This window comes from Mastigoproctus giganteus, chromosome 4 (genome assembly GCF_048544385.1).
Source record: "Mastigoproctus giganteus isolate SK-2022 chromosome 4, ASM4854438v1, whole genome shotgun sequence".
Classification (NCBI taxonomy): Eukaryota; Metazoa; Arthropoda; class Arachnida; order Uropygi; family Thelyphonidae; genus Mastigoproctus; species Mastigoproctus giganteus.
In genome coordinates, this window is record NC_143578.1 from 4218648 (window position 1) to 4246265 (window position 27618).

The following is a 27618-nucleotide window of genomic DNA, read 5'->3' on the forward strand; positions in this document are numbered from 1 at the left end:
TGGAGTGACAGGATGCATGAAATGCGGGGCTGTGGAGCCAAAAGAAAATTTTGTGCCTCCAGCTCCGGCTCCTTTATTTTATCAAAATTCTAATTTAGTTTTGGACTGTTGAAGTGAGCAAAGATCATACCCAACTGACAAACGAAAACACGTTGGAATGACTTTACATTATAGGCTAAAAACAGTTAATTTCACCTTTAGTTTAATGAACAAAAGGAACAAAAATGAATGAATTATGAATTGAAAACAACTATTGCATTATAGAAAAAAAAAAGTTGACATTTTTGCCATATTTAAACATGCAAATTTACTTGAATTTCCTTAAAAACTGGATTTTCATATTTTTAATTATGTATAGCAGTTTTTTCTTAAGAAAAAGATTGACTCAAGCAAGTCCTCTTTCATTGATACTCTCAAATGAGAGTTAATGATTTTAAAGTAAAGCTGAAAATAAATGATTTACACTGGCTTGAGTAGTAGGCAATACAACCACCAGTTGTGCAACTGGTGGTTATATTGTATTAAATTACCCAAAATAGTATGATTTTAGGGTAATTTAATATTGCATCTTTTACTGACATCTTTGATTGACAATCAATTTTTTCAACTTCAGTGAGGGATGCTAATACTTCTAACTTGAATTTAGTCAATTTACTAATAAGAGTAACATGTGGTATGCCTTTTTCAATTCCAGTCGACAGTGTTTTGAGCTATGCTTTTTGTCAATAATCTTTTTCAAAATCAAACTCATCTTCAGAATTAGTATTAGATGATGATGGTGGATTGCTTTGTATTTCATCCCCTGGTGCTGAGCATTCTTGAGGGTTTCTTATTCTGAGTGATATATCATATAAAGCATCCTTTTCTTTGCTTTGTTGTCCATCTGTTAATAAACATCTGTACTTGGGATTATCTGTACCAGCTAACATTACATTGTTTCCTAATAAATTAATAAATTGTTTTCCCTAACTTCCATGGAGGTCATGATACCTTTGGCTATGGGATCATATATCTTGGAAAGGCAGTAGATTAGAGACTTCCACTCCTTTAGGAACTGACCAGGAGTCAATTCTTCACATTAAATTTTCTTTGTAGTGATATATGTAGTTGATAAAGCAAGTTTTTAGGTTTCTACATCTGGTCCCACAGTACTTCTGTTAGTGTTACTTCAGGGTTGGCCATGTCAATAAGGATAGGTTTCAGTTCCATTAAGTGGTCCATCATTATATATGTGCTACCCCCACCTAGTGGAATTCTGATGCCAGCATGCCATTTAATTATTGCTTCTATTTTTGGCTTTCTTGCAGCTAGGTACAATCTGCCACACCTTACTTAAGCCATCACAAATTGTCAGCTGTAAAGTATGAACACCACAACACATGTGCTGGACTCTGGAGAGGCTTGAAATTTCATCCATAATATCACTTAAATCCAGTTCTGCTTCTGCATCATCACTAGGTTTTAATTCTGGAGTCTCATCACTTGTGAGACTCCAGAATTAAAACCTTTTAAGGGCACTGTTTAATTCTGAGTGATATATCACTCAGAATTAAGAAAATATTTAAAAATATTTGATTGATTTACTTGATGATGAAAAATTAGAAGTGCTTGCTTTATTAAGCTTGAGTCTCTCTTCCTCTTCTATACTCTTAGGCACTTCAGGATGATTATGGCTTATGTGATGCTTCAAATTGAATGCTCTTGTTCAAATATTGGTCTTATTGGTCAAAGGTTTACTAATTTTTGCTGCATAATAAGTCAAAACCTTGCCATCAGTGTCATTTACTTGGCATGTGCAAATATACTATTTATCACCATCGGTGACCGTAAATTATTCAAATACATTAGACTTTGTTCATTATTGAGGGCTTCCAGACATTTGACATTTCTGAAAAAACTAAAATGTGTATTATTCCAAAACCACTCACTGGTTTAGACATAAAAAAAAAAAAAAAAAAAAAAAAAAAACATAGTAAACAAAAAGAACAGGAAAATGAAAACTACACCATGAAACATCAAAGCATATGACATATGTGCCACCCTCATGATTATGACTGACCAAGTTAGTTGAGCCATGAAGTCAGTTTTCTTTTACTGGCTCCATGGATCTAGCTCCACAGCCCTGGTGAAATGTGAAAGTTTTTTTTTTGTTTGATGCTGTATAAGCTTGCTTGCATTATATGCCTCAACTAATGCTAATGTGGCAAATACTGTTACTAATTCTGCTTTCAATTTAGCCAAATCACTGACTACCATGTTGGGAGGCAATTTCCATGTATGACAACCCACTGCCAATAAGTAAACTTCAAAAAACAAGGCAGTGGGTTGGAAACTGCTAGCTTGGGGGGAAAGGTAAAAAAAGAAAAGGAAAAAAAAAAAGGTAAACTGCAGCCATTATCAATCCACTGGAGGATGGAAACCTTCTCAACAATTCATGTTGAGGAGAAATGGACTGGATCTGCCATGCAGGTCCAGTGCGGGTTGGCAGATCGACTATATTTAGCAGACAGGGACTTGAACCCCAGTCTACTCAAAGAGCATGTGCTGCTGCACTCCTGCTCCTGACCACTCAGCTATGGAGGCCTTCGGGGTATGAACAGGTGAATAGATTAACAATAGCCGTATGCAGAGATCGGAGTGATGCACTCCGATCTCTGCGTACTGTTTCTATTGGAAGCTGCAGCAGCCTGGAAAGCATGGTGTAGAGGATTTCAAAGCTTGCTGTGAGCCATCATGGAACAAGTAAATACATGTCTAGCCTTCAAATACAGACATTGTGGGGATTTTAGAGATGCAGTGTCACTCAGATATAAAGGTTGCAGAATTTGAACATAGAGAGAGCACAATGTATACAAAAAGAGCTTTTTTTTATTATTAAACTTGGAAGTCCTCTTTTCTGGCAACCCCGCCACCTATATAAAATACTTAAGAGTTCTTATCTGCTACCCCAACTGGACGTATTATTTGGATGTTCTGGGGGCAGAAACATTTCACGTGAGCGGGTAGCTAATATCAAGGAAGAGAGCCTAAAAAACTTCACGGGTTGTGTTAGGGTTGTTAAATATACAAGGGAGACAAAGACCAATAGATTGACAGTAGCCACTGGCAGAGGTGAAAGAGATTCTTGCACTGCTTCTATTAGAATGAGCAGAAGCCTGAAAAACAAGATGCATGATATTTCAGAGACTGCTGGGAGCCATTGCGGTACAAGTAAACACATGGGTTGTGTTAGCGTAGCTAAGAATAGAAACAGGTGCAGGTATACTTGCGTGTACACCAATGCTAGGCGTTTAGTAAATAAATTTGATGAATTTGAGGTATTGCTCAAAACATCAAAGGCAGATATTGTTGGGATATCAGAGATGTGGTGTCACACAGATATAAGGGATGCAGAACTGGAATTTGGGGAGTACAACGTCTACAGAAAGGATACACAGGATAGGAAGGGAGGAGGGGTTATGCTATTAGTTAAGAAACACATAAAAACCAAGGAAGTGAAGCCAGTCGACATCGCCGGACAGTGCAGTGTTCAGTCAGTTTGGTGTGACATAAGCATTGGGAGATCAAAATTGAGAGTAGGAGTGTGCTATAGGCCTAATGACTCTGATGAGTATAATAAGAAACTGTACAGGGAAATAGTGGGCCAGTAAATCAGAGAGTCTTATAATGGGAGATTTTAATTTCACAGATATTGACTGGAATATGGAGGCTGGTCACTCACACACTAGCAGGGCTTTTGTGGATTTATTGGATGATCGTTTTCTACATCAGCATGTTCGGGAGGCAACTAGAGGGAATAATACTCTTGATTTGATTATCAGCAGTGATTCTTCATGCATTAAGAATCTGCAGATAAATGAACCACTAGGTGGCAGTGATCATAGTGTGCTGAAGTGGGATTTACTCAAAGAGGTAACTACCATTAGGGGTAAAGGGAAGGGTTATTGCTTCCGTAAAGGCGACTACGATGGACTGAGACAGTATTTAAATTCTATACAGTGGGACCAACTGATGAGGTTACCAACAGCAAATTCAAAATGGGAAGCATTCAAAGAATTAATCTTGGAAGCTACTAGGCTTTACATACCAACTAAGAAATATTGTTCAAGGTTTAGGCCAAAATGGATGTCAGATGAACTAATGAGGCATATGGCAGGGAAGAAAAATGCATGGGATACTTACAAATTAACACACGACACAGAAGCCTATGATAGATACAAGTTGATATGCAACCAAGTTACAAAGGAGGTTAGGCAGGCGAAGGCAGATTACGAGAAATCCTTGGCAAAGAAAAACAGCAAAGAGTTCTTTACTTATGTAAACTCTAGAAGGAAGGGGATGAATCAGATTGGCCCACTTGATATTGATGGGTCAACTGTTGATGACAGTGCTCAGGTAGCTAAGAAACTAAATGAATATTTTGCATCGACATTCACACATGAGGAGTTATTCAGCGAGGGGAATGCCAGAGGTGTATTCAACTCTAGCAGTAAGCTACAGAATCTTGAAATAACTGGGAGTAAAGTGGAGGAGAAACTGTTGAAGATAAACACAAGAAAGGCACCAGGGGTGGATGGGATCTATCCAGTTATATTAAAGGAGGCAGCAAAGGAAGTAAGCAAACCCTTAGCCATAATTATGAGAGCTTCCTTGGACTCAAGGGAGGTACCCATAGACTGGAAATGTGCAAATGTGACCCCAATTCACAAAGGAGGATCAAAGGCTGACACAAGTAATTATAGACCTGTGAGCTTAACTTCTGTTCCAGGAAAATTAATGGAGGCACTGGTTAAAGAAGCACTGCAGGATCATTTAGACAAGACTTCAGTTATAGCTCGGACACAGCATGGTTTTGTTAAGGGGAAGTCTTGCCTGACCAATCTGATTGGATATTATGATGCAGTCACAAAAGAACTGGATGCAGGGAATAGCTTTGATATTATATACTTGGATCTTAGAAAGGCTTTTGATACTGTTGCACATGGAAGACTGCTACACAAATTGGAGCAGTGTGACATTGGAGGCAAATTGCTGCTATGGATAAAGGGGTGGTTGAGGGGGAGAAGACAGAGAGTGGTAATCAATGGACACTGCTCATCGTGGACTAATGTTATTAGTGGAGTCCCTCAGGGCTCAGTGTTGGGTCCATTATTGTTTTCTGTATTTATAAATGATATTGATGATGGTATATCAAGCTTAATGTCCAAGTTTGCAGACGATACAAAGGTTGGCAGGGTTGTCAAGGACACTACTGACACTATGCTGCTGCAACAGGATCTGGAAAGGTTGAGCAGATGGGCTGAGAGGTGGCAAATGAAGTTGAACATTGACAAATGTAAAGTACTACACATGGGAAACAGCAACCCCAGAGCAACGTATCAACTCTGTGGTACTACACTGACAGTGGTAGAGAATGAAAGGGACTTGGGGGTAGTTGTGCAGGCAGATATGAAGTTCTCTGAGCAGTGCAGACAGGCTGCAAGAGTAGCTCATGGAGTATTGTCAATGATATACAGGAATTTTTCCAGCAGGGATAAGGTGGTGATTATTCCCTTGTATAAGGCAATGGTCAGGCCACACCTAGAGTACTGTATACAGGTCTGGAGGCCTCATTTCAAGAAGGATGTAGAGCTGCTGGAACGAGTACAGAGAAGGGCAACAAGATTAGTGAATAGAACAAAGATTTACTCTTACAAAGAAAAGCTTAAGTTTTGCAAATTACAGTGTCTGGAGACTAGACACCAGCGAGGTGATCTGATAGAGGTGTATAAAGCCTTGAATGGTTTGAGCATGCTCAATGCTGATAGGATTCTTCCTCTAGCTCAGAATAATCACCTGAGAGGGCATAAATTCAAATTGAGGAAAGACAGATGTAGGATAGACGTGCGGAAATTTGCCTTTAGCCAGCGGGTGGTTGGTTGGTGGAACAGACTTCCATCCCTTGTAGTGGAGGTTGATAGCCTAAATAAGTTTAAGGCTCAGCTGGACAGGTATTTTGAACGAACAGAGGGGTGAAGTGGAAGTGGGTTTTTTTTTTGGCTGATGCTGCATAAGCTTGCTTTCTTGCATCAAATGCCTCTACTAATGCTAATTGTTTTGTTCGGATATATATATATATATTTTTTTTTTTTTTGGCTGGTGCAGCATAAGCCATAGGCTTTCTTGCACCATGCGGCCATTACTAATACTAAATACTACTGTACAAATAATTTATGTAATACGTATAATATAATACAATACAATAACATAATAATACATATTGCCACTATTTGGTTAAAATGTGTAGCTGGACCAGGAATTCACTATCTGCATACTGATAATAGCCAAAAAAAAAAAAAAAAAAAAAATAGAGAAGAAGTGTTTATGTTCTGATATGTTCATTCCTAATAATGCCTGCTAGTTTCATTTAAATAATTGCATTGCAAGGGGATGCTTTGAGATCAATAGTTGGTACCAAACAGAAGGAAAGAACAGTAAAGCTTGAACCATTGCATCATGAGTAAATCTTATAGATCATGGGTAGCAACATGAAGAAAAGAATTACTGAACCAGTCCACATCACTATAGGATGCTCAGTATAATGGTTGCAGCAAGATAACATAGAGAAAATAATACATGGGAATCACTGCATCACAAGGAGATGCAAGAAAATTAGAATTGGCAATTAGAAAAATCGCCAGTTGCAGTTAGCATTAGTAGAGGCATTTGATGCAAGAAAGCAAGCTTATGCAGCAAAAAAAAAAAAAAAAAAATAATAATAATAATAAATAAATAAATAAAAAATAACCACTTCCACTTCACCCCTCTGTTTGTTCGAAATACCTGTCCAGCTGAGCCGTAAACAATGCCTTAACTGACTTCCATCCACAACAAGGGATGGAAGTCAGTTAAGGCATTGAATCAGAATGAGATACAAAAGAGAATAGTGCCCTTTTTATGGAACACAGCAGAAATCCGTACCCTTCAAGTTGTTTGTTTTACACAGTTAGGGCTTACAATACTGGTCAAAATCTTAATACTGGTATTTCGGTATTTTTAATTTATGAAACCGGGATACCGGTATTCCAAAAACAAACGTTTTCTCAATAAATTTTGATGACAATTAGGCACAATAAAGTAAGAAAAAAGACAAGCACTGTAATTACTTGAATTCATGTTTTAAATAAATTTTTATTGCAATAATAAATATTCGGAAAAAAATCATTAAAATACAGTTATTCTAAAAACAAAAAAATACATATTGTTACTGCAAAGTTTAGTTATGTTTAAGCATCCACACTACCTGTCCGAATAAAGTGAGCTCCTAAAAAACATAAGCAATCAATAGTATGATCATTTAAAATGGATCTAATTTTCATACATACAATATTTGATTAGCGGCAGAAAATGCCCTTTCGGATTCTAAGCTGGATTGTGCAATTGTACTGAGATAATCGTAGACGATCTCAGTCCATATTTTCTAAGCTTTGAACTTTTTTAGCAAAAATAGTTAAAAGTAGTATTTCATTAATTTCCGACTCAGGGTCATCTTTTAAAATATCATTGGAGTCGGGCAATTTCTTATTTTGGAAAGAATTTGCGGAACACATATTCTGTTCCATGTTGGTCTTCCATGGTTGAATTATGTTCATCATTTTCTGAAGGTATCTTTACTGAGTCTGGGAGAGAGCAAAGAGTGGGGATAAGGAATAAAGAGAGCAAAGAGTGCAGTTAAAGAATTCTTCACATATATAAATGCAAAGAACAGAAGGACAAATCAGATTGGACATGGGATAGTATTAGATAACATAGCTGAAGTTGCAGATGAACTCAGCAGTTACTTTGCATAGATACTTACATTAAAAAAAAAACCCCTTTGTGTCAATGAGATATTATGGAAGTGAAGTTGAAAAAATTGTAATTAATGATGTTGAAATTTCAAATGATTATTTAATGAAAACTTTCGTGCCTACAGGCGAGTAAGGCTCCTGTGGTTGATGGCATATACCCTATAATCTTAAAGGGGGTGGCAAGCGAGTGCATTAAACTATTAAGGCTAGTTATGAGAGCATCACTGGACAGGAGAGATTCCATTGGATTGGTGTAAATTGGAACATAAAGGCGGTTCTAGGAGTGTAATGGGAAATTACTGACCGGCCAGTCTAACTTCAATAGTAGGGATCATGGAGGCAATGATCAAGGGTAGAATTCAGGATCATTTAGATGGAAATGGAATTCTGTAAAATACACAGCATGGTTTTGTAAAGGGAAAATCATATTTAACAAATCTGGTTAGCCATTTTGATAGGTCACTCATGAGCTGCATTTAGGGAATAATTTCAACATTTTTTATTTAGATTTCAGCCAAGCATTTGACTCAGTCCCACACGAGTGGTTACTTTATAAATTGGAGCAGGCTGGAATCATAAGGAAAATCCTTAGATGGATAGCACGATGGCTTGAAGGCACCAGGCAGAGGGTTGTGATAAATGGTTATTCCTCAGACTGGGTTAATGTAAGTAGTGGGATTCCCCAAGGATCAAGTATTGGGACCACTGTTGTTTTTGATTATCTTAAATGACATCTATGAAGGGATGGAGGGCGTGAGGTCTAAACTTGCAGATGATGTAAAGATCAGTAGAGTAGTTAATGATCGCCGCCAAGCAGAGCTTCATCAGAGTGACCTAGATAGACTCCTGGGATGGTCAGAAAAGTGGCAGCTATGCTTTAATTCAGCAAAATGCAAGGTCTTACACCTGAGGAACAGCAACCCCAAAATAACTTATACATTTGGTGGAGTTTAACTAAAGTCAGTAGTGGAGGAACGGGACTTGGGAGTTACGATACAGTCAGACATGAAGTTGTCCGAGAATTGTGGACAGATTGCAATGTTGCATGGTGTCTTATCGATGATTTATAACATTTGCTAGTAGAGATAACGTCATAATCACATAAAGGTGATTTTATAACCTTTATGTGATTAAATTATAAACAATTATTTTTTTAAAATTAGTACTGAAAAGCCGGTATTTTTTGTATCAATATCGGTATTTCAATACTGGAAAAAAATTACCGGTATCCTGGTATTCGAGATCCCGGTATTGTAAGCCCTATACACAGTGCAGAAACAGGAAGCACACAAATTTGCTGACCGTAAATTCAAAGGAATGCTTGGTGTCATCCAGCTTAGACAAAGTTCATCTTTGGGATGATCTGAAATATCAATTTTCATGTCCTACCATGCTTGCCACAACTTCAGCAGAAGCTCGATATGGAGCAGTAAGATGTCCATACCGAAGAACAAAACAGTTCTGTTCTAGTTCTACTCTACTCAATAAGCTTGCTTTCTTACATCATATGCCTCTACTAATGCTAATGCTAACTGAAGCACAGGCTGAAATGACAAACATGATGTTGAACAGAATGCATCGATGGACGACCGATCACTACACAATTAACACAAGTCAGTTCCGTATCCTCATATAAACACTCATGGTAGGAATGTCCTCTCTTTGCACAGTGAGAACAAAGTATTTTTTTTACTTAACAGCATCTAGTCATTATGTCCATAATGAAGATAACTGTAGTCAAATAGTATCTCTTAAACTTATAACTTTGACAATATAAGAAAATTTGCACAAGATGCTTAAGTAGATCCCTGATGCTGAAGCCTATATTTATATCCAATTTCTCTGATCACATCTCCCAACCCTTGAAAAACAAACTGTATTCCTTAGCAAACTTCTCTGTTATCCCATACTCCATTAAATTTCGCTCATATAATTCCTTCAATAAATCCTCTTCTGCTAAACCTGGATCAACATCAAAAACAACAATACAAGGTGGTGGTGATTTCAAATCTACTCACTAAAAGTTCCAAACTCTTCAATTTAATACTTCAATAGCTCAATGTCTCTGCTGGCACCAACCTCCATTATCACCTGATTGCCTTGCATTCCTTTATCCTATAAACCTTTAATGTGCACAGCAACAACCAAGTTCCTCCACTAAAATATTCCTAATTTGAGTATTACTGACAGATTTTGTACTATTTTCAATTTTCATGACCCTCGTAGTCCAGATGACATCATTAGGTGCCTCTGTAGCCAGGTGGGCAAGAAGCGTGTGCTACGCAGCAGTGCGTAGCACACGCTTCTTGATTAGAACGGGGTTCGAGCCCGTGCCCACCAAATACGGAGGATGCAGAAAGGTCAGGGAATGACCACCACATATCCCCCGAGGCAATATGGCCTTAGTTGCTAATGCTCCTAAAAACAAAATAACAATAACATAACAAACCATATGACATCATTATGAGGATTTGTAGTATTCTTAACATTCAAAATCTGAAAAGTTCTTACCTCACCCATGGAGCTGTCATTGTGATGACGTTTGAAATCATTATTATTTGGATGCACACATCACTGAACAATTTCCTAGGTTGACATGACTCATTCCCTTGCAAATGTGTATTCACATATGCCATACCCACATCATCTACAGAAGTAGGTGGCATTCCTGATGTCTTTCTTTCCTTCGATGATGTCACCAATCCCTTCACTGATTCAACCAGAATCGCATTTGACCACTCCAAGCATGAGGTAATAGTGCTCCCTGACTCCATCATTCCTGGAGCCCATTCAGTAGCTGCTGGCATGGTTGAAGGAGCTACCATTGTTGAATAATCACCCTTGGTCAGTGATGACCAAGAGTTAGGTGACCTTCCAGAGTTAGAACTCTCATACTAGTCAGCAGTCTGTGCTTCGTATTAGAGTGAACCAAGTCTGGGTTCCCAAAATGTTTATCATTAAGTCTGATAGCAGATTCTCTCATATCAATGGTTGCAGATTCACTCATATCAGAACACTGATTTTCATCATGAGTCAAATTGCTATCATATCCCTGAACATTCTCTTCCACCTTGTTCTCCCTTCCATAGTGGAATAGCCCAGAGAAAAAAACCCATTAATAAGTTCCACCTACTCAGCACACCATTGTAAGTGTTATATCCTTGTTCAAACTTATTTAAGAAGGACATCATAATTATTATTCAAAACATCAAATACACAGTTCAATTTGAGATTATACAAATCTTTAAAATTTAACAAAGGAACTTAGGATAAACCAAAGTACTCATGCAATAAGCATCTGTAGTCAATATACAGCAATCACAATGAATACAATATTTTTACTGGATCAAAATGAACACTATTGGCCAGCTTAGTCTTAAATAGTCTTGGTGTCCAATGCTAAATTTTCATCTTATTTAGGAGATCTGCACACTGCTCAGATTGCACCGGACTAATGTTATTAGTGGAGTCCCCACAGGGTTCGGTGTTGGGTCCTCTGTTGTTTTGTATATTTATCAATGATATTGATGAAGATATATCAGGCTTAGTGTCGAAGTTTGCAGATGATACAAAGGTTGGCAGGGTTGTTAATGACAGTGTGCAACTGCAACAGGATCTAGATAATTTGGGCAGATGGGCTAAGAATTGGGAACTGAAGTTTAACCTTGACAAATGCAAAGTACTGCATATGGGTAGAAGTAACGACAGAGAAACGTACCAACTGTGTGGTACTACACTTAAGGTGGTAGAAAATGAAAAAGACCTGGGAGTAATTGTGCAGTCAGATATGAAGTTTTCTGAGCAATGCAGACAGGCTGCCAGGGCAGGTCATGGAGTTTTGTCAATGATATATAGGAATTTTGCTAGCAGAGAAAAGGAAGTGATTGTCCCTCTGTATAAGACAATGGTCAGGCCATGCCTTGAGTACTGCATACAGGTCTGGAGGCCTCATTTTAGGAAGGATGTAGATTTGCTTGAGCGTGTACAGAGAAGGGCAACAAGATTGGTGAGGGGAATGAAGGGATCCTCTTACCAAGAGATGTTTAAGTTCTGCAAATTGCAGTGGCTGGAGACTAGGCACCTGCGTGGTGATCTGATTGAGGTGTACAAGGCCTTCAATGGGTTGAGCATGCTGAATTCTGATGGGATCCTTGCACTTGTTCAGATTAAGAACCTAAGGGGGCATAAATTCAAATTAAGAAAAGACAGATGTAGAATAGATGTGCGGAAATTTGCCTTTAGCCAGCGGGTGGTTAATTGCTGGAACAAACTTCCATCTGTCATTGCGGAAGTTTATAGGTTAAATAAATTTAAGGAGGAACTGGACAGGCATTTGGAGGGAATGGTGTGATTTTTTTTTTTTTTTTTTGCTGATGCTGCATAAGCTCATACACTTGCTTTCTTGCATCACATGCCACTACTACTACTACTACTAAGTTTTCAGTCTAATTGCTATCATTTAAGTTAGCATATTCAGTTTATTGTTCCAAATTCTCCAGCAGCTATGAGATGACATCAACTTTTAGTTGAAAGACAGTGCTGGGCTGCTCGTCATCACTCTGACCATTCACCCTCAGTTGCGAACCTGATTCTTAACTGCTTATTTCAGAATCTATAGAATCTGAATGTCCTTTATGCAATTCATCTGAATTGTCACATTTCTTAGATACTCCGCTGCTGTTATCATCACATGATCGAAGGTTGCTGATTCCTCACTGAAGAGTCTTATCTGTATTGGTTGGTTTTCCAGAAGCAGCACTAGAAAACATGTTGCCATCATTCGTATTTTCCCTTACAGAATTACTAATGTATACCTGCAGAACCTGAATGTGTTTTTGGGGTTCAGCTAAGTCCTGACTTCCTTCAATACTACGCTGCCATCTCCACCAAACAATCAAGAACTTCAGCTTGTATATACTACAAATAGGTATCCTGGAAACCACTACAGCAACCCTATTAAGAATTACTACTCTTCTGTTAAGAAGTCCCAGTGACTGATCACAGCACCTTAAAAATTTACCAACCTTGAAATGTCCTATGCTTTTCTATACTCTATGATCATATTATTATATTGTAGCCATTACAGCTGAAACCACTTGAAAAATACCAGTTTTGAAAAACATTCACATTCAGATCATGAAATAACCCTTAAGTCCAAAGTCTTAGTCTACCACTCACTGAAACTTATTTTACCTAAAATTACTTCATTCTGGGCAACACTCCCTAAAACCTTCATTAAGAAACTTAATGAAGCAAAAGAGGTAAGCAAACTCTTAGCCATCATTATGAGAGTGTCCTTGGACTCAAATGTGACCCCAATTCACAAAGCAGAATCAAAGGGTGACAACTAATTACAGACCTGTTAGCTTAACTTATGTTCCTGGGAAAATAATGGTCATTGGTTAAAGAAATAATGCAGACCATCTAGACAGGAGTGCAATTATACTTTAGTCACAGCTTGAGTTTACGGGAAAATCCTGTTTAGGCAATTTGATTGAATATTATGATGCAGTGACAAAGGAACTGGATGCAAAAAATTGTTTTTATGTATTTTGATTTCAGGAAAGCTTTTAATACTGTTTCACATAAAAGACTGTTGTATAAATAGGAGCAGTATAGCATTAAGGGAAAGTTACTGCTATGGACCAGGGGTGGAAGCAGGTTTTGTGGGCCTGAAGCTTATACAATTTTTGGGGCCCTCTTTAAGAAATAGAATACAAAATTAGGTACGAAAGTGAATATTTATTTAAAATGAGAAAATAAATCACAACAGATTTCAAATTTTAAAAAGCTGACAAAAATACCATAAACACCACAAAATCCAGAAAAATAACATATTTTTTCCTACATTTTTTGGCTGCATGATCACCTCTTCATACAACAACGATTTTGTAATATCATTTTTTTTTTAGAGACAGAATAGAAAGATAATTCATTCTTTCTTCTAGCATGGTTGATTGAAATTTGTTTTTTATTATTGATAGTTTAAAAAAGTTTCTTTCAGCTTTAAAACTCGTTATTAGTAATGTGATGTAAATTTTTAGGATTGTCAAATTTGGAAAAAACCTCTATCAAGTTTCTTTCATAAATGAGCCGTAAGATTTCAGGGCATTTCAAGTTTTCTTGTGCAGTGCCTAAATGAATTGATGACACTCAATTCAACCTCTTTGAATTGATGACACTCATTAACTAGTTTGTCATTGATGGCCTCATTTTAGTGGCACATTACGAGTTTTATGTTATCTTCATCAATGTCAGTATTTCGTGTCAAATCAGCAAGAAAGTTAAATCTTTTTCCAATGTGTTAATATAATTCACTTCTTTTCATTAATTGGATTATCAAAGAATCCAAGCGCCTATTCATTACTTCTATTCGAAATTAATGTGGTTGAATTCACAACCTCCACTTAGCTGCGGGTTGATAAGTCCACCCAGAACCAGATTTTGTTCCTTTTTAAGGTCTCAATGGTGGAAAAGTAGGCATTTGTGAAGAACTGAACAACATGATGACAAGATATATTCACAACACGTGAGATGCAAGATGGCGCAGTAAGTGAAGTAGATAGTTATGTTCAGGGCAAGAGCATCAAGCTAAAAAAAATGTTGTGTATGTCAGACATAGCCTCCTTCTGTACATAGATAAAAGTAAAAAGCAACATACTTCTCCACTGTAGCAGCACTGTTTATTTAGAATATGAGATTGATACACTAGGTAGCAAACCAAATTTTCTTATAGCTATGTATAGAAATAGGCTATGCCCAATATGTACAATGGCTTTATATAACTTTCAAAGCCTGGCCTGAGATCTTTGCCAGAGACATAATTATGTCTACATCATTTTCTGCACTATCTCGCATGCTGTCGATATATCTCATCACTGGGTTGTGCAGATCTTCACAACTGCCTACTAACAAAATCTGAAATCCCACTAACTGAAATCTGAAATGTGAGGAGTGGTGTAGATTTTGAATACAACTTACAGAATAATATACATTCTGACTTTCAGGATATGTCCTTTCACTTCAAACTTCAACTGCTTTGGAGTGTGGAAGAAAATCAAGTTATTACCTACCTGTGCAAAGTTCAAAGGACACAATATCATGTGCCATTATCTAAAAAAAAAAAAAAAAGTGCACAATTGAGAAATTGCATGTACAAATACAAATAGTTGGGAAAGGTGCCTGCTGGTGCCTGTTGGAAAAGCTTGCTGGTACCTCTGGTAACAACATATCAAGCTAAAAAGGCAACAAGGATTCTCCTTATAACTTAACTATGGCTAACTGTCAATTATATAATGATAATCAATTATTCCTTAAGATGAGTTTTGAAATCTTAATACAAAAGGATATACTCAAGGTGGACTTAAAAATCTCCCCTTCAAATTAACCAACCAAAGGGAGATGGGGAAATTACCTACCTGAATATAATGGACTAGTATCACCAATACATATGCACCATTTTAACCACACTATATATAGTAGGTATTCCATGATCCAGTCCCTCACCTCCCTGCAAGTAACAGGCTCTTCACATTAGAGCTCTGTTTGCTAGTTTCCTATTTCATAAAAAAAAAAAAAGTAATAATGGATTATGCAAAATCAATCAGGTTATTTTTAATAAGAAATTATTTTTATATATCAGATAACAAACACTGTTCACACTCAAAAATAACCATTTTTCTTTTTTTCTTTGATGTGGGCAATACACAAAGGAACCAGTTTTTTCCTGCTTCCTTTGTGTATCGTGGCAGTGAGATCCAACCGGATAGTGTGGCACCATCGTGATATCCAAGCCCGAGGTGGGATTCAAACCTGTGACCTTTAGGTTGCCAGGCACTTTACCCACCCGGCTAGCCTGGTCGGCAAAATAACCATAACTTCAATTTATACTAAAAGATATTTCTTAGCTTAATGCCTCAGAGTATGAAGGAGCTTAATTATGCATGGGTAATGCATATAATTAAACCCAATAACAGGGTACCTGCCCACCAAGTAAACAAGCTCCGAAACAGTACGGTCTGGGGGGAAGGTCTTGATTGGGCCCTCATTACCGCAAATAGTTAAAAACCATCTTCTCTAATGGGGAAGCATTGCCTATTCGAGGAATTTATGAGTGGTTAGTTAGTTCAGTGAGTGAGTGAGTGTGAGGAGTAACTGTCCCTTTCCTCTTTTGATGACATTTCTTTTTCTTCTTCCTCTCCTACTATCACTTTCCTACACCTTTTTTGCTTTCTTAAGTCTAATAGGGACAGTATGTGGATAACACAGTATCTTATCCCATACCATTTTTCAAACAGAGCCGTCTGGGTGGTGGTATCCGCCTGAGAATAAGTAACAATAGTTTTCTACATAGGTGAAGCGATATTTGAGGTAGTGCAATACCATGGAAACTCATTGTGAGGGTATTCACAATATGAGATATAATTAGCATTAGTAGAGGCATTTGATGCAAGAAAGCAAGCTTATGCAGCATCAGCCAAAAAAAAAAAAAAAAAAACCCACTTCCACTTCACCCCTCTGTTCGTTCAAAATACCTGTCCAGCTGAGCCTTAAACTTATTTAGGCTATCAACCTCCACCACAAGGGATGGAAGTCTGTTCCACCAACCAACCACCCGCTGGCTAAAGGCAAATTTCCGCACGTCTATCCTACATCTGTCTTTCCTCAATTAAAATTTATGCCCTCTCAGCAGGCCCGGCCCCAACAAAAGCGGGGCCCGGTGCAAAGTTGACTTGCTTGATACAAATTTCGTACAACAAAATAATTTATTGCATTTTGATAATTATTACATTGCACAAATTGGTTTAGTAAGGATTACATGAAAATTATAAATAATTAAATTATTTTAATAAAATTAACATTTCGATCGCAAAAAAATCTTTAATAAATCAAATAAGAAAAATAATTGCTTCATATACTTATAAAATACAATTTGGTATGCGACTTAATCGAATAAGGTCACAATATGTGATTTTTGTTTCATTTTCTTACACGTTTTATAGCAAATTCGTTGATAATATCATCATAATTTAGTTTTTTGGCTATTTCGGATTCGATAGATAAAATGGCTAAGGAGGTAAATCGTTCTTGACTAATGCTAGATCTCAAGTAATTTTTTATTATTTTCAATCTTGAGAAAGATCTTTCTGCAGATGCGACGGTAATTGGTAAGGTTAATATAATTTTCAGAACAGTAACAAATTTTGGATACAATTAAAATAAATTATTTTTCAGTAAATATTGTAATATTGTGATCCTGGAAGGCAAAACTCGACGACAAATTTTGATTTCATTAAATAAATCGATGCAATCAATATTGTCTTGCAAGGTCGCATTTAAGTGTTTGCAACATTTAAGAAGATCGTTTTCAGTCAGTTTTTGAATATTATCCGAATTATATAAAAAACCGTATGATGTCTCATGTTCGTGATAAATTTCGAATCTTTCCTTAAAAGAAATAATCACACTATCGATTATGACTAGAAAATATTGAATTCTGAAATATTCTTCACCTGATGAAATAGGCTTATCGGTTCCTTCATAACAAAATTGCTTTGTTTTTCGTCCAGTTCTTTGATTCTTATATTCAGATGTCACTTGTAATTCTTCAGCTATTTCCTTTGCAGTTATTAAAGAAGATTTGAATCCCGATTCACGATACTGTTCAAAAAATTTTAAAAGGCCTTTTAAATGGGAATTTACAGTACCGATATCTATATTTGAATTTTGAAATATCTTGCTCACAATATTTATTTCATTCAGTATGTCATACCAAATGACCAAACTTAATAAAAATTCAAATGAAGTAAGTTTATTTTCGATTGATTGGATTTCGTTTTCATGTCACTGGTTCATAAAGGTATTTCAAAGTTAAAGAAAATTGTGGTACTTGGTATCTTACAGATTTCACACTTTCGAGGCGACATTCCCACCTCGTTTCTGACAGTGGTTTTGGAGTAAGATGTTTGACACGCTCTTTTAATATATCCCAGCGTATCATAGAACTTGCAAAATTTTATATATGCTTTGTAAAGTCCCAAAAAATGAATTCGCAAGAGAAGATGATTTTGAAATGTCTCCAAGAACTAAATTCAAATTATGACTTCCGCAGGGAATATACTGTGCTTTGGAATTCTTTTGCAGGATAAGTGCTTGCACGCCTTTATATAAACCTCTCATATGAGCTCCGTTATCGTACCCCTGTCCTTGACAGTTCCCTAAATCTAATTCCTCCTTTTCTAATATGCTTTCAATTTTGGCTGATAACCCTTTTCCTGTCGAGTCTTTTACTGTTTCAGAACAAATAAATCGTTCTTGTATACTCACATCACTTTCAGAGTTATCTACATTAACATTCTTAAAATAACAGATAATTGTTCTTGATGGCTTACGTCTAGAGTGCAATCTAATAAAATTGTGAAATACTTAGCTTTCTTAACTGTATTTATTATTTCCTTTCTAACTTTTTTAGCCAAAGCAGAAATCAGTTCATCTTGTATTCTATGAGATAAATAGGAACGCGATGCTGATTCTACGCACCAATCCAAATGTTGTTTCATGATTTGGTCAAATCTTGCAAGTAATTCTACGAGACCTAAGAAATTACCTTTGTGCGCTTTATATAAAGCATCGCTACTGCCCCTGAACGCCAAATTATGCTCTGATAAATATAAAATTGCAGCCACTATTCGTTAAGAAATACATTTTAAACGCCGTGTTTCGTTTTTAATTATTTTTTCATGTTCTTTGTCAATAGTGTTTCCAAGTTTCAAATTCTTTTCAAGTTGTAACAATTTGTACATAGCTTGTAAATGATATTCTGATCTTTCGTGACTTTGTAATCGCGAACTTAAATGTACCCAATCGCTAAGTCCAGTTAAACACAGAGAAATGGTATTTGAAGAGAATAACTTACACGCATAACACAATGTTGCATCTTTGTACTTTTGAGTAGAGTAACCACCTTCGTTCTTGACGTTCCCCATTCGTTAATTTTCTTAAATAATAATTTTCAGAAAAACTTCTGTTATTTTTATCTTTCGGAAAATCGTAGTTTTTTACTTGTGTCACGCCATTTTGTATGATAGCCATTCTAAATTTATCAGTTATAATTTCAGGCCACGTACCAGGATCATTGATATCGACATTTTCGTCTTCGTCGCTTTGTTGATTCTCTTGAAGCTGCGGTCCTCGGAATAATTCATCTTGTTCTTGGTTCGACGCTGACAAAAAATCCTCCGTCTGTACGTTTCCCTCTGCTTCACGATTATCTTCCCATTCTACAGTTTTCTTATAATCGCTTTCCTCTTCATTAGGACGAGAGCTGGCTTTATGATGATCAGGATCGTTTTCGTGGATGTCGCACGGCGTAATTTCATTTCCGCGAGTTTGATCTTCCAGTAACTGCGAATTATGCGTTTCTTCAGTTTGTTGCACATTTTCGGTTTTTAAAAATTTTGCAAGGGAGATACTCTGTTTTTCTGTAAGTTCTTCTCTCTTTCTTTTTTTCTTCAATTTATCAGAGCCACACATATACTTTCTTCCTGCAGCTCTGTCTCTACTAGTCATATTGCGAAATAGAGACGAATATGTTATTTATTTTCACACCTCACGATAAAAACATACGATGGAGGATCAGCTGTCATTATTTATATATATATATATATATATATATATATATATATATATATATTCGTATTTGTGGGGAATATTTATTCAATAATTTCAAATTAAATCCAATAAATTATTATATAATTATTATTTTTATTTGTAAGGAGAGATATTTTAAATATATCTGAAAGAAAATATATCTTTCCGTGTTCTTTCGAGAATTCTTGGCGGGCTTTCAGATAATGTTAATAACATGACTATTGACATTTTATTTCTTATGTATATTAAAAATATGGCCATTTTATGGCGATGTCGCTAGATTTCGCGAAAGTATTAAAACAAAAAAAAATGAAACCATTTTTATTTTGCAAAATCAGTCAGCGGCGCGGGGCCTTCAGAAAAGCGGGGCCTTGTGCGCTCGCACCCCCCCCCTCGGGCCGGCTCTGCCTCTCAGGTGATTTTTCTAAGCTAGAGGAAGAATCCCATCAGCATTGAGAATGCTTAAACCATTCAAGGCTTTATACACCTCTATCAGATCACCTCGCTGGTGCCTAGTCTCCAGACACTGTAATTTGCAAAACTTAAGCCTTTCTTCGTAAGAGCACCCCTTTGTTCCATTCACTAATCTTGTTGCCCTTCTCTGTACTCGTTCCAGCAGCTCTACATCCTTCTTGAAATGAGGCCTCCAGACCTGTATACAGTACTCTAGTGTGGCCTGACCATTGCCTTATACAATGGAATAATCACCTCCTTATCCCTGCTGGAAAAATTCCTGTATATCACTGACAATACTCCATGAGCTACTCTTGCAGCCTGTCTGCACTGCTCAGAGAACTTCATATCTGCCTGCACAACCACCCCCAAGTCCCTTTCATTCTCTACCACTGTCAGTGTAGTACCACAGAGTTGATACGTTGCTCTGGGGTTGCTGTTTCCCATGTGTAGTACTTTACATTTGTCAATGTTAAACTTCGTTTGCCACCTCTCAGCCCATCTGCTCAACCTTTCCAGATCCTGTTGCAGCAGCAGAATAGTGTCAGTTGTCAAGTTGTGTCCTTGACAACCCTGCCAACCTTTGTATCGTCTGCAAACTTGGACATTAAGCTTGATATACCATCATCAATATCATTTATAAATACAGAAAACAATAATGGACCCAACACTGAGCCCTGAGGGACTCCACTAATAACATTAGTCCACGATGAGCAGTGTCCATTGATTACCACTCTCTGTCTTCTCCCCCTCAACCACCCCTTTATCCATAGCAGCAATTTGCCTCCAATGTCACACTGCTCCAATTTGTGTAGCAGTCTTCCATGTGCAACAGTATCAAAAGCCTTTCTAAGATCCAAGGAAAGTTGATGGAGGCACTGGTTGGGGAGGCACTGCGGGATCGTTTGGACAGGACTTTAGTTGTGGCTCGGACGCTGCATGGTTTTGTTGGGGGGGAGTCTTGCCTGACCAGTTTGGTTGGATACTGTGATGCGGTCGCAGAGGGGCTGGGTGCGGGAAGTGACTTTGATGTTGTGTGGTTGGATTCTGGAGGGGCTTTTGATGCTGTTGCGCGTGGGGGGGTGTTGCACGGGTTGGAGCGGTGTGGCGTTGGAGGCGGGTTGCTGCTATTGATGGGGGGTGGTTGGGGGGGAGAGGACGGAGAGTGGTGGTCGGTGGACGCTGCTCATCGTGGACTAATGTTGATGGTGGAGTCTCTCAGGGTTCGGTGTTGGGGCCATTGTTGTTTTCTGTGTTTATAGGTAATATTGATGATGGTGTGTCGGGCTTGGTGTCCGGGTTTGCGGGCGATGCGGGGGTTGGCGGGGTTGTTGGGGACGCTGCTGGCGCTATGCCGCTGCAGCAGGATCTGGAGGGGTTGAGCAGGTGGGCTGAGGGGTGGTAGATGAAGTTTAACATTGACAAATGTAAAGTACTGCATATGGGAGACAGCAACCCCAGAGCAACGTATCAACTCTGTGGTACTGCTTTGACAGTGGTGGAGAATGAAGGGGACCTGTGGGTGGTTGTGCGGGCGGGCGCGGGGTTCTCTGAGCAGTGCAGACGGGCTGCAGGAGTGGCTCATGGTGTGTTGTCAGTGATATGCGGGAATTTTTCTGGCAGGTATAGGGAGGTGATTGTTCCCTTTTATAGGGCGGTGGTCGGGCCGCACCTTGAGTGCTGTGTACAGGTCTGGAGGTCTCATTTCGGGAGGGATGTGGAGCTGCTGGAACGAGTGCAGAGAGGGGCAGCGGGATTGGTGAATGGAGCAAGGGGTTGCTCTTAAGAAGAAAGGCTTGAGTTTTGCAAATTGCAGTGTCTGGAGACTGGGCACCGGCGAGGTCATCTGATGGAGGTGTATAGGGCCTTGAATGGTTTGAGCATGTTCACTGCTGATGGGATTCTGCCTCTTGCTCAGAGTAATCACCTGAGAGGGCATAAATTCAAATTGAGGAAGGACGGATGTGGGATGGATGTGTGGAAATTTGCCTTTAGCCAGCGGGTGGTTGGTTGGTGGAACAGACTTCCATCCCTTGTTGTGGAAGTTGATGGCCTAAATAAATTTAAAGCTCAGCTAGACAGGTATTTCGAACGAACAGAGAGGTGAAGTGGAAGTGGTTATTTTTTTTTATTTATTTATTTTATTTTATTTTTTATTTTTTTGGCTGATGCTGCATAAGCTTGCTTTCTTGCATCATATGCCTCTACTAATGCTAATGCTAATGCTATATAATATCAAAGTTATTCCCTGCATCCAGTTCTTTTGTGACTGCATCATAGTATCCAATCAAGTTGGTCAGGCAAGACTTCCCCTTAACAAAACCATGCTGTGTCTGAGCTGTAACTGAAGTCTTGTCTAAATGATCCTGCAGTGCTTCTTTAACCAGTGCCTCCATTAATTTTCCTGGAACAGAAGTTAAGCTCGCAGGTCTATAATTACTTGTGTCAGCCTTTTATCCTCCTTTGTGAATTGGGGTCACATTTGCACATTTCCAGTCTATGGGTACCTCCCCTGAGTCCAAGGAAGCTCTCATAATTATGGCTAAGGGTTTGCTTACTTCCTTTGCTGCCTCCTTTAATATAACTGGATAGATCCCATCCACCCCTGGTGCCTTTCTTGTGTTTATCTTCAACAGTTTCTCCTCCACTTTACTCCCAGTTATTTCAAGATTCTGTAGCTTACTGCTAGAGCTGAATACACCTCTGGCATTCCCCTTGCTGAATAACTCCTCATGTGTGAATGTCGATGCAAAATATTCATTTAGTTTGTTAGCTACCTGAGCAGGATCATCAACAGTTGACCCATCAATATCAATTGGACCAATCTGATTCATCCCCTTCCTTCTAGAGTTTACATAATTAAAGAACTCTTTGCTGTTTTTCTTTGCCAAGGATTTCTCGTAATCTGCCTTCGCCTGCCTAACCTTCTTTGTAACTTGGTTGTATATCAACTTGTATCTATCATAGGCTTCTGTGTCATGTGTTAATTTGTAAGTATCCCATGCATTTTTCTTCTCTGCCATATGCCTCATTAGTTCATCTGACATCCATTTTGGCCTAAACCTTGAACAATATTTCTTAGTTGGTATGTAAAGCCTAGTAGCTTCCAAGATTAATTCTTTGAATGCTTCCCATTTTGAATTTGCTGTTCGTAACATCATCAGTTGGTCCCACTGTATAGAATTTAAATACTGTCTCAGTCCATCATAGTCGCCTTTACGGAAGCAATAACCCTTCCCTTTACCCCTAATGGTAGTTACCTCTTTGAGTAAATCCCACTTCAGCACACTGTGATCACTGCCACCTAGTGGTTCATTTATCTGCAGATTCTTAATGCATGAAGAATCACTGCTGACAATCAAATCAAGAGTATTACTCCCTCTAGTTGCCTCCCGAACATGCTGATGTAGAAAACAATCATCCAATAAATCCACAAAAGCCCTGCTAGTGTGTGAGTAACCAGCCCCCAAATTCCAGTCAATATCTGGGAATGATGCATTAAAACTACATAATTAAAATGATGCATTAAAACTACCCTAGTAGTAGAAATGATGTGTGTGCATTACCCATGCATAAATAAACTCTACCTCAATTTATACTTTTTTGGTGTCACATATCAGGTAGATGGCCATTTTACACACTGCATATTGATACAGATCTGCTGAGAAGGGTACACCTGCAGACTAGGCACCAGCAAGGAGATCTGACTGAGGTGCTTAAAGCTTTAAATGGATTGAGTACACTGTTGATGGAATCCTTCCTCTTGCTCAGACTACACGTGTGTGGGGGGGGGAGTTCGAATTGATGAATGATAGTTGTAGGACAGTCAGGTGGTAAATGACTTTCATCAACCGGTGAAATACCACCACTTTGCTTATTGGAGGTTTGAAGTGGTGAAACCCATGTTTAGTCTCTAGAGCAAAGTTTCCTGCATCCCCCTCCCCCCATACTTCTCCTTCAACCCATGCACGGTACTAAGTATTATAGGGTTTGATACCTTTCGTGTTTGGGGTTTTCATAAAAAAAAAAAAAAAAAAAAGGTAAAAATTTATTTAACCAGTAGGTAGTTGATTGCTAGAACAAACTTCCATCTGGTATTGTGGAGGCAGTCAAGGAGGAACTCAAATTGTCAGAGAGAGTGGACATGTAATGTGGGATGTTTCTTTTTTTTTTTTTTTTTTTGGCTGATACATATAAGCTTGTTTTCTTTCATCATTTGCCACTACTCATACTAATATCTCTATTTCAGTAATCTCAAATTCTGACTGAAATGAACCCACTAGATTTCAGATATTTCTAGTTCAGCAATAGACAGGTTTTCATGATGTAATATCCATTAACTTAGTTCAAAAAAAAGCAGAAGTAAAAATTTCACAGTACACTGATTCCATGGCAACACAGATTTGAAATAATGAGTTTTACTTTTGCATACTTAAATTTTATAATCTACTTTTTTTTTTTTTTTTACATATACATGTCTCAGTCCAGTCCCTTTAAACAAAATATGAGAGTTCCTACTTCCATCTGGTGGGTGGGGCAGCCTGCTACATAATGCAGACAGGACACAAGGTTTTACACTCTGCCCCCTTATGTCAGAAGAGTTTCCAATAAAATGAATGAATTTTAACCCCAGGTTATTAATAAACAAAAAGAATCTATAAAGACATTTCCTTTAAAATTCGATGTGCGGAGTGATAAAAGCAGTCTATCAAATAGACAGACATTAAAAAAGGCAAAAGAAGTGTTGCTGGAAGCAGCTGTATTTAAGTGATATTCCTGATCACAGAACGATCAAGTGGCATTGGCGTGAGATGTCAGCGCCACCTGATAAATGTATAAAAACACAATAAAGGCTCTACAGCGATTTGTTTTTAAATTTATTTTCATCAGCACTACCTATACAGCAGACTCTCGATTTACTGGGACACTTCAAATTAAAAAAAAAAAAAACAACAAGAAACCATAAAATTCAAGCAATAACTAGAATAGGTATAAACAGATGTTTTGCAAGTAGTAAATAAGCGACAAGAAGTGGCATTATAAAGTCATCGCTGGGAGATTATTATCTTGCAACTCCCACTGTCTTGACACGTGATGCTCAAAAAAAATAAATAAATAAAAAAAAATAGAACAAATGTTTAGTTTGTTGCTTCGATTCTTGTGTTCCACCACACTGCAAAGAGAAAAATTTTATTTCGTTATTTATGTCAGGGATAAAGAGATTTTTTTTTTTTGTTTAGAAATCACGAAAATGATGGGTAAATGCAAACGAGTTGCACTTTCAATTAAACAAAAACTTGAAATTATTCAAAAGTTTGTTTACTAGGCGGTAAAGTAAAAACAGAGGCCGGTTACTAGGTGGTAGATGACTCTCATCAACTGGTGAAATACCACCAATTTGCTTATTGGAGGCTTGAAGTGGTGCAACCCATGTTTAGTCACCAGAGCTAAGTTCAGGTCAACCCTTCCCCATCTCTTCCATCATGCAGTATCACTGTTGTTGTTAATTGGTTTTTAGGAGCATTAGCAACTAAGGCCATATTGCTCCGGGGATATGTGGTGGTCATTCCCTGACCTTTCCAAATCCTCCGTATTTGGTGGTCACGGGCTCGAACCCCGGTCTAATCAAGAAGCGTGTGTTACGCACTGCTGCTCCTGCAGCATCACTGATAACTTTTGAGGTTATGATGAACATCAAGGCGAGATCCAATCTTCCTTACATTTCGAGGGTACAACTCTAAAACAGTGTTTGCAGGCAGCCATTAGTTAGTACACCGGACTGAACCTATTGGTAACTTTTTAGGAGGCTTCTGGATCAGCTAGTGTATAATCGTGCTACCTCTATTCTGCCAGATAGTGACTGGAAGGAGTCCGAGTAGTGTGTATGCGGGGGCATTGTCGAGGCCACGTTATGTCAAGGATCTGGTTATATTCTTACCATGTGTTAGATAGTATGAACCAGAGCTGTAATGCTCAATATGTTCTACGTTGATATCAATATTTATAAAATAACAAGAGAAGTTTACCTCAATATAGTACGTAGAACACTTCCGTATGATACTCTCCAGAAATTAAACCGAAAAACTTACATTAGAGTAAGAAATAATTTAAAAAATAATTAAAAATCAATTTAACACAATAAAACTCAATTTAACGCAATTAAAAATAAGAAAATTAATTAAAAGAATTTAACGAAAAAAAATTGCAAAACGATTTTCCTTCCTGAAGCTGACAACGCTTTGACAGTATGTCGTGATCACAGGAATAAAAATAAAACTTAAATAGGGATTATTTGTCTTCGTGCATATGCGTAAAAGCCCGCAAATCGGAGATGAGATATGGCCGACGAACATTAACAGAATTTTCGTGTAATTAATTTCTACGGTTTCTGCAATTATTAGTCACGTATACTTATATTGGACATTAAGTATTTTAGCCTCGTTAAATAAAAAAGTATGTTTTTCGTTAACAGAGTGAAAGGCTAATTCTGACGCTGCTGAACAAGCAGCACGAACTGAGGCCTCATGTTGATTAACACGAATATTCAAAGGAAAATGCGTCAAACTCTGGTAAGGCGAGTCGCAACCACTGCAAGAAATGTTGTATACGAGGTCATTAATTTGTGTTGTGAACGAGGAAAGGACTGAGCGATTGTTCAGTATAGTGTATAATTTCCGTATTGGCCTGGCCACAATTTTAAATTTGGTATCTTTTAAATATCTTCAAAGAATCTGTTAAGTTGTTTGTGCCACTGTTCAACATATGGGACAGAAATAAAGTATTTTTTGATATTACTATTGTTGGTTGGTGTAGTATTTTGTATCCTATCCTTAGCTTGTACCCTAATTCAGTTTATTGTAGCAAGGGGATAACCCTTGTTTAAGAATCTGCTGGTTAATATTTGTATTTCTGAGCCCAAAGCAGATTCTGTCGTTGAATATTTGTAGGCATTTAGAAATTGATTAAAGATAATCGATCTTTTGTAGGTGAACGGGTGATAGCTGTTATAATGTAGAAGCATACCGATGTTTGTTGATTTTCGATAGATGTTAAATTAGATTTTATTCGAGTCCCGAATAAGCTTGAAATTTAGAAAATTTAATGACTTTGTAACCGTATCCTCCCTTTCCAATGTAAATTTGAGCCTAGAATGAATATTATTAAAAGAATGTAAAATGACTTGGATAGTACTACTATCAGTAATAACTAGAACACCGTCTAAATACCTCCAATAGTATGTAATACGGGGTCGAAAAGGCGTCAAATGTATATGCTCAATCGTTGAGAGAAATCTCCGATATTAAGCCGCTCAGGCTCATTCCCATTGGCAAACCAAAAATTTATTTGTACATTTTGTCTCGAAATGTGATATAGTTGACCTCAACTAACAGTTTAATAAAGTGAAAAATTTCCTTAATCCTTCATATAATTAATCGGTATAGAGTTATTATTTAACATATCCCAAATAAAATCTAATTGTATTCCATTCGTATATAATGAGGTAACATCTAGTGAGAATAAATTGTCATTGTCGGGAAGTCTACAATCCTTAAGATTATTAAATAATGTATCGTAGTTTTTAATCCCAAATTGTATCGCCTGTCTAAAGGGTTTTATAATGCTACATACATGTGTGGCTAAGGATGAAAATGCTGAGTTTCTGTAGGAAACAATAGGCCGAATAGGA

General features: G+C 37.7%; 1 protein-coding gene across 1 annotated transcript in view; it reads right to left on the reverse strand.

Moving 5' to 3' along the window:
* Positions 1-27618, reverse strand: part of LOC150086347 (serine/threonine-protein kinase LMTK1-like) — a 139855-nt gene that overhangs the window by 101967 nt on the left and 10270 nt on the right. Inside the window, exon 2 of the mRNA XM_090371282.1 lies at positions 15248-15385. Within this exon, the coding sequence (XP_090227408.1) occupies positions 15248-15320 (73 nt within the window). The 5' untranslated portion in view covers positions 15321-15385. The remainder of the gene's footprint in view (positions 1-15247; positions 15386-27618) is intronic.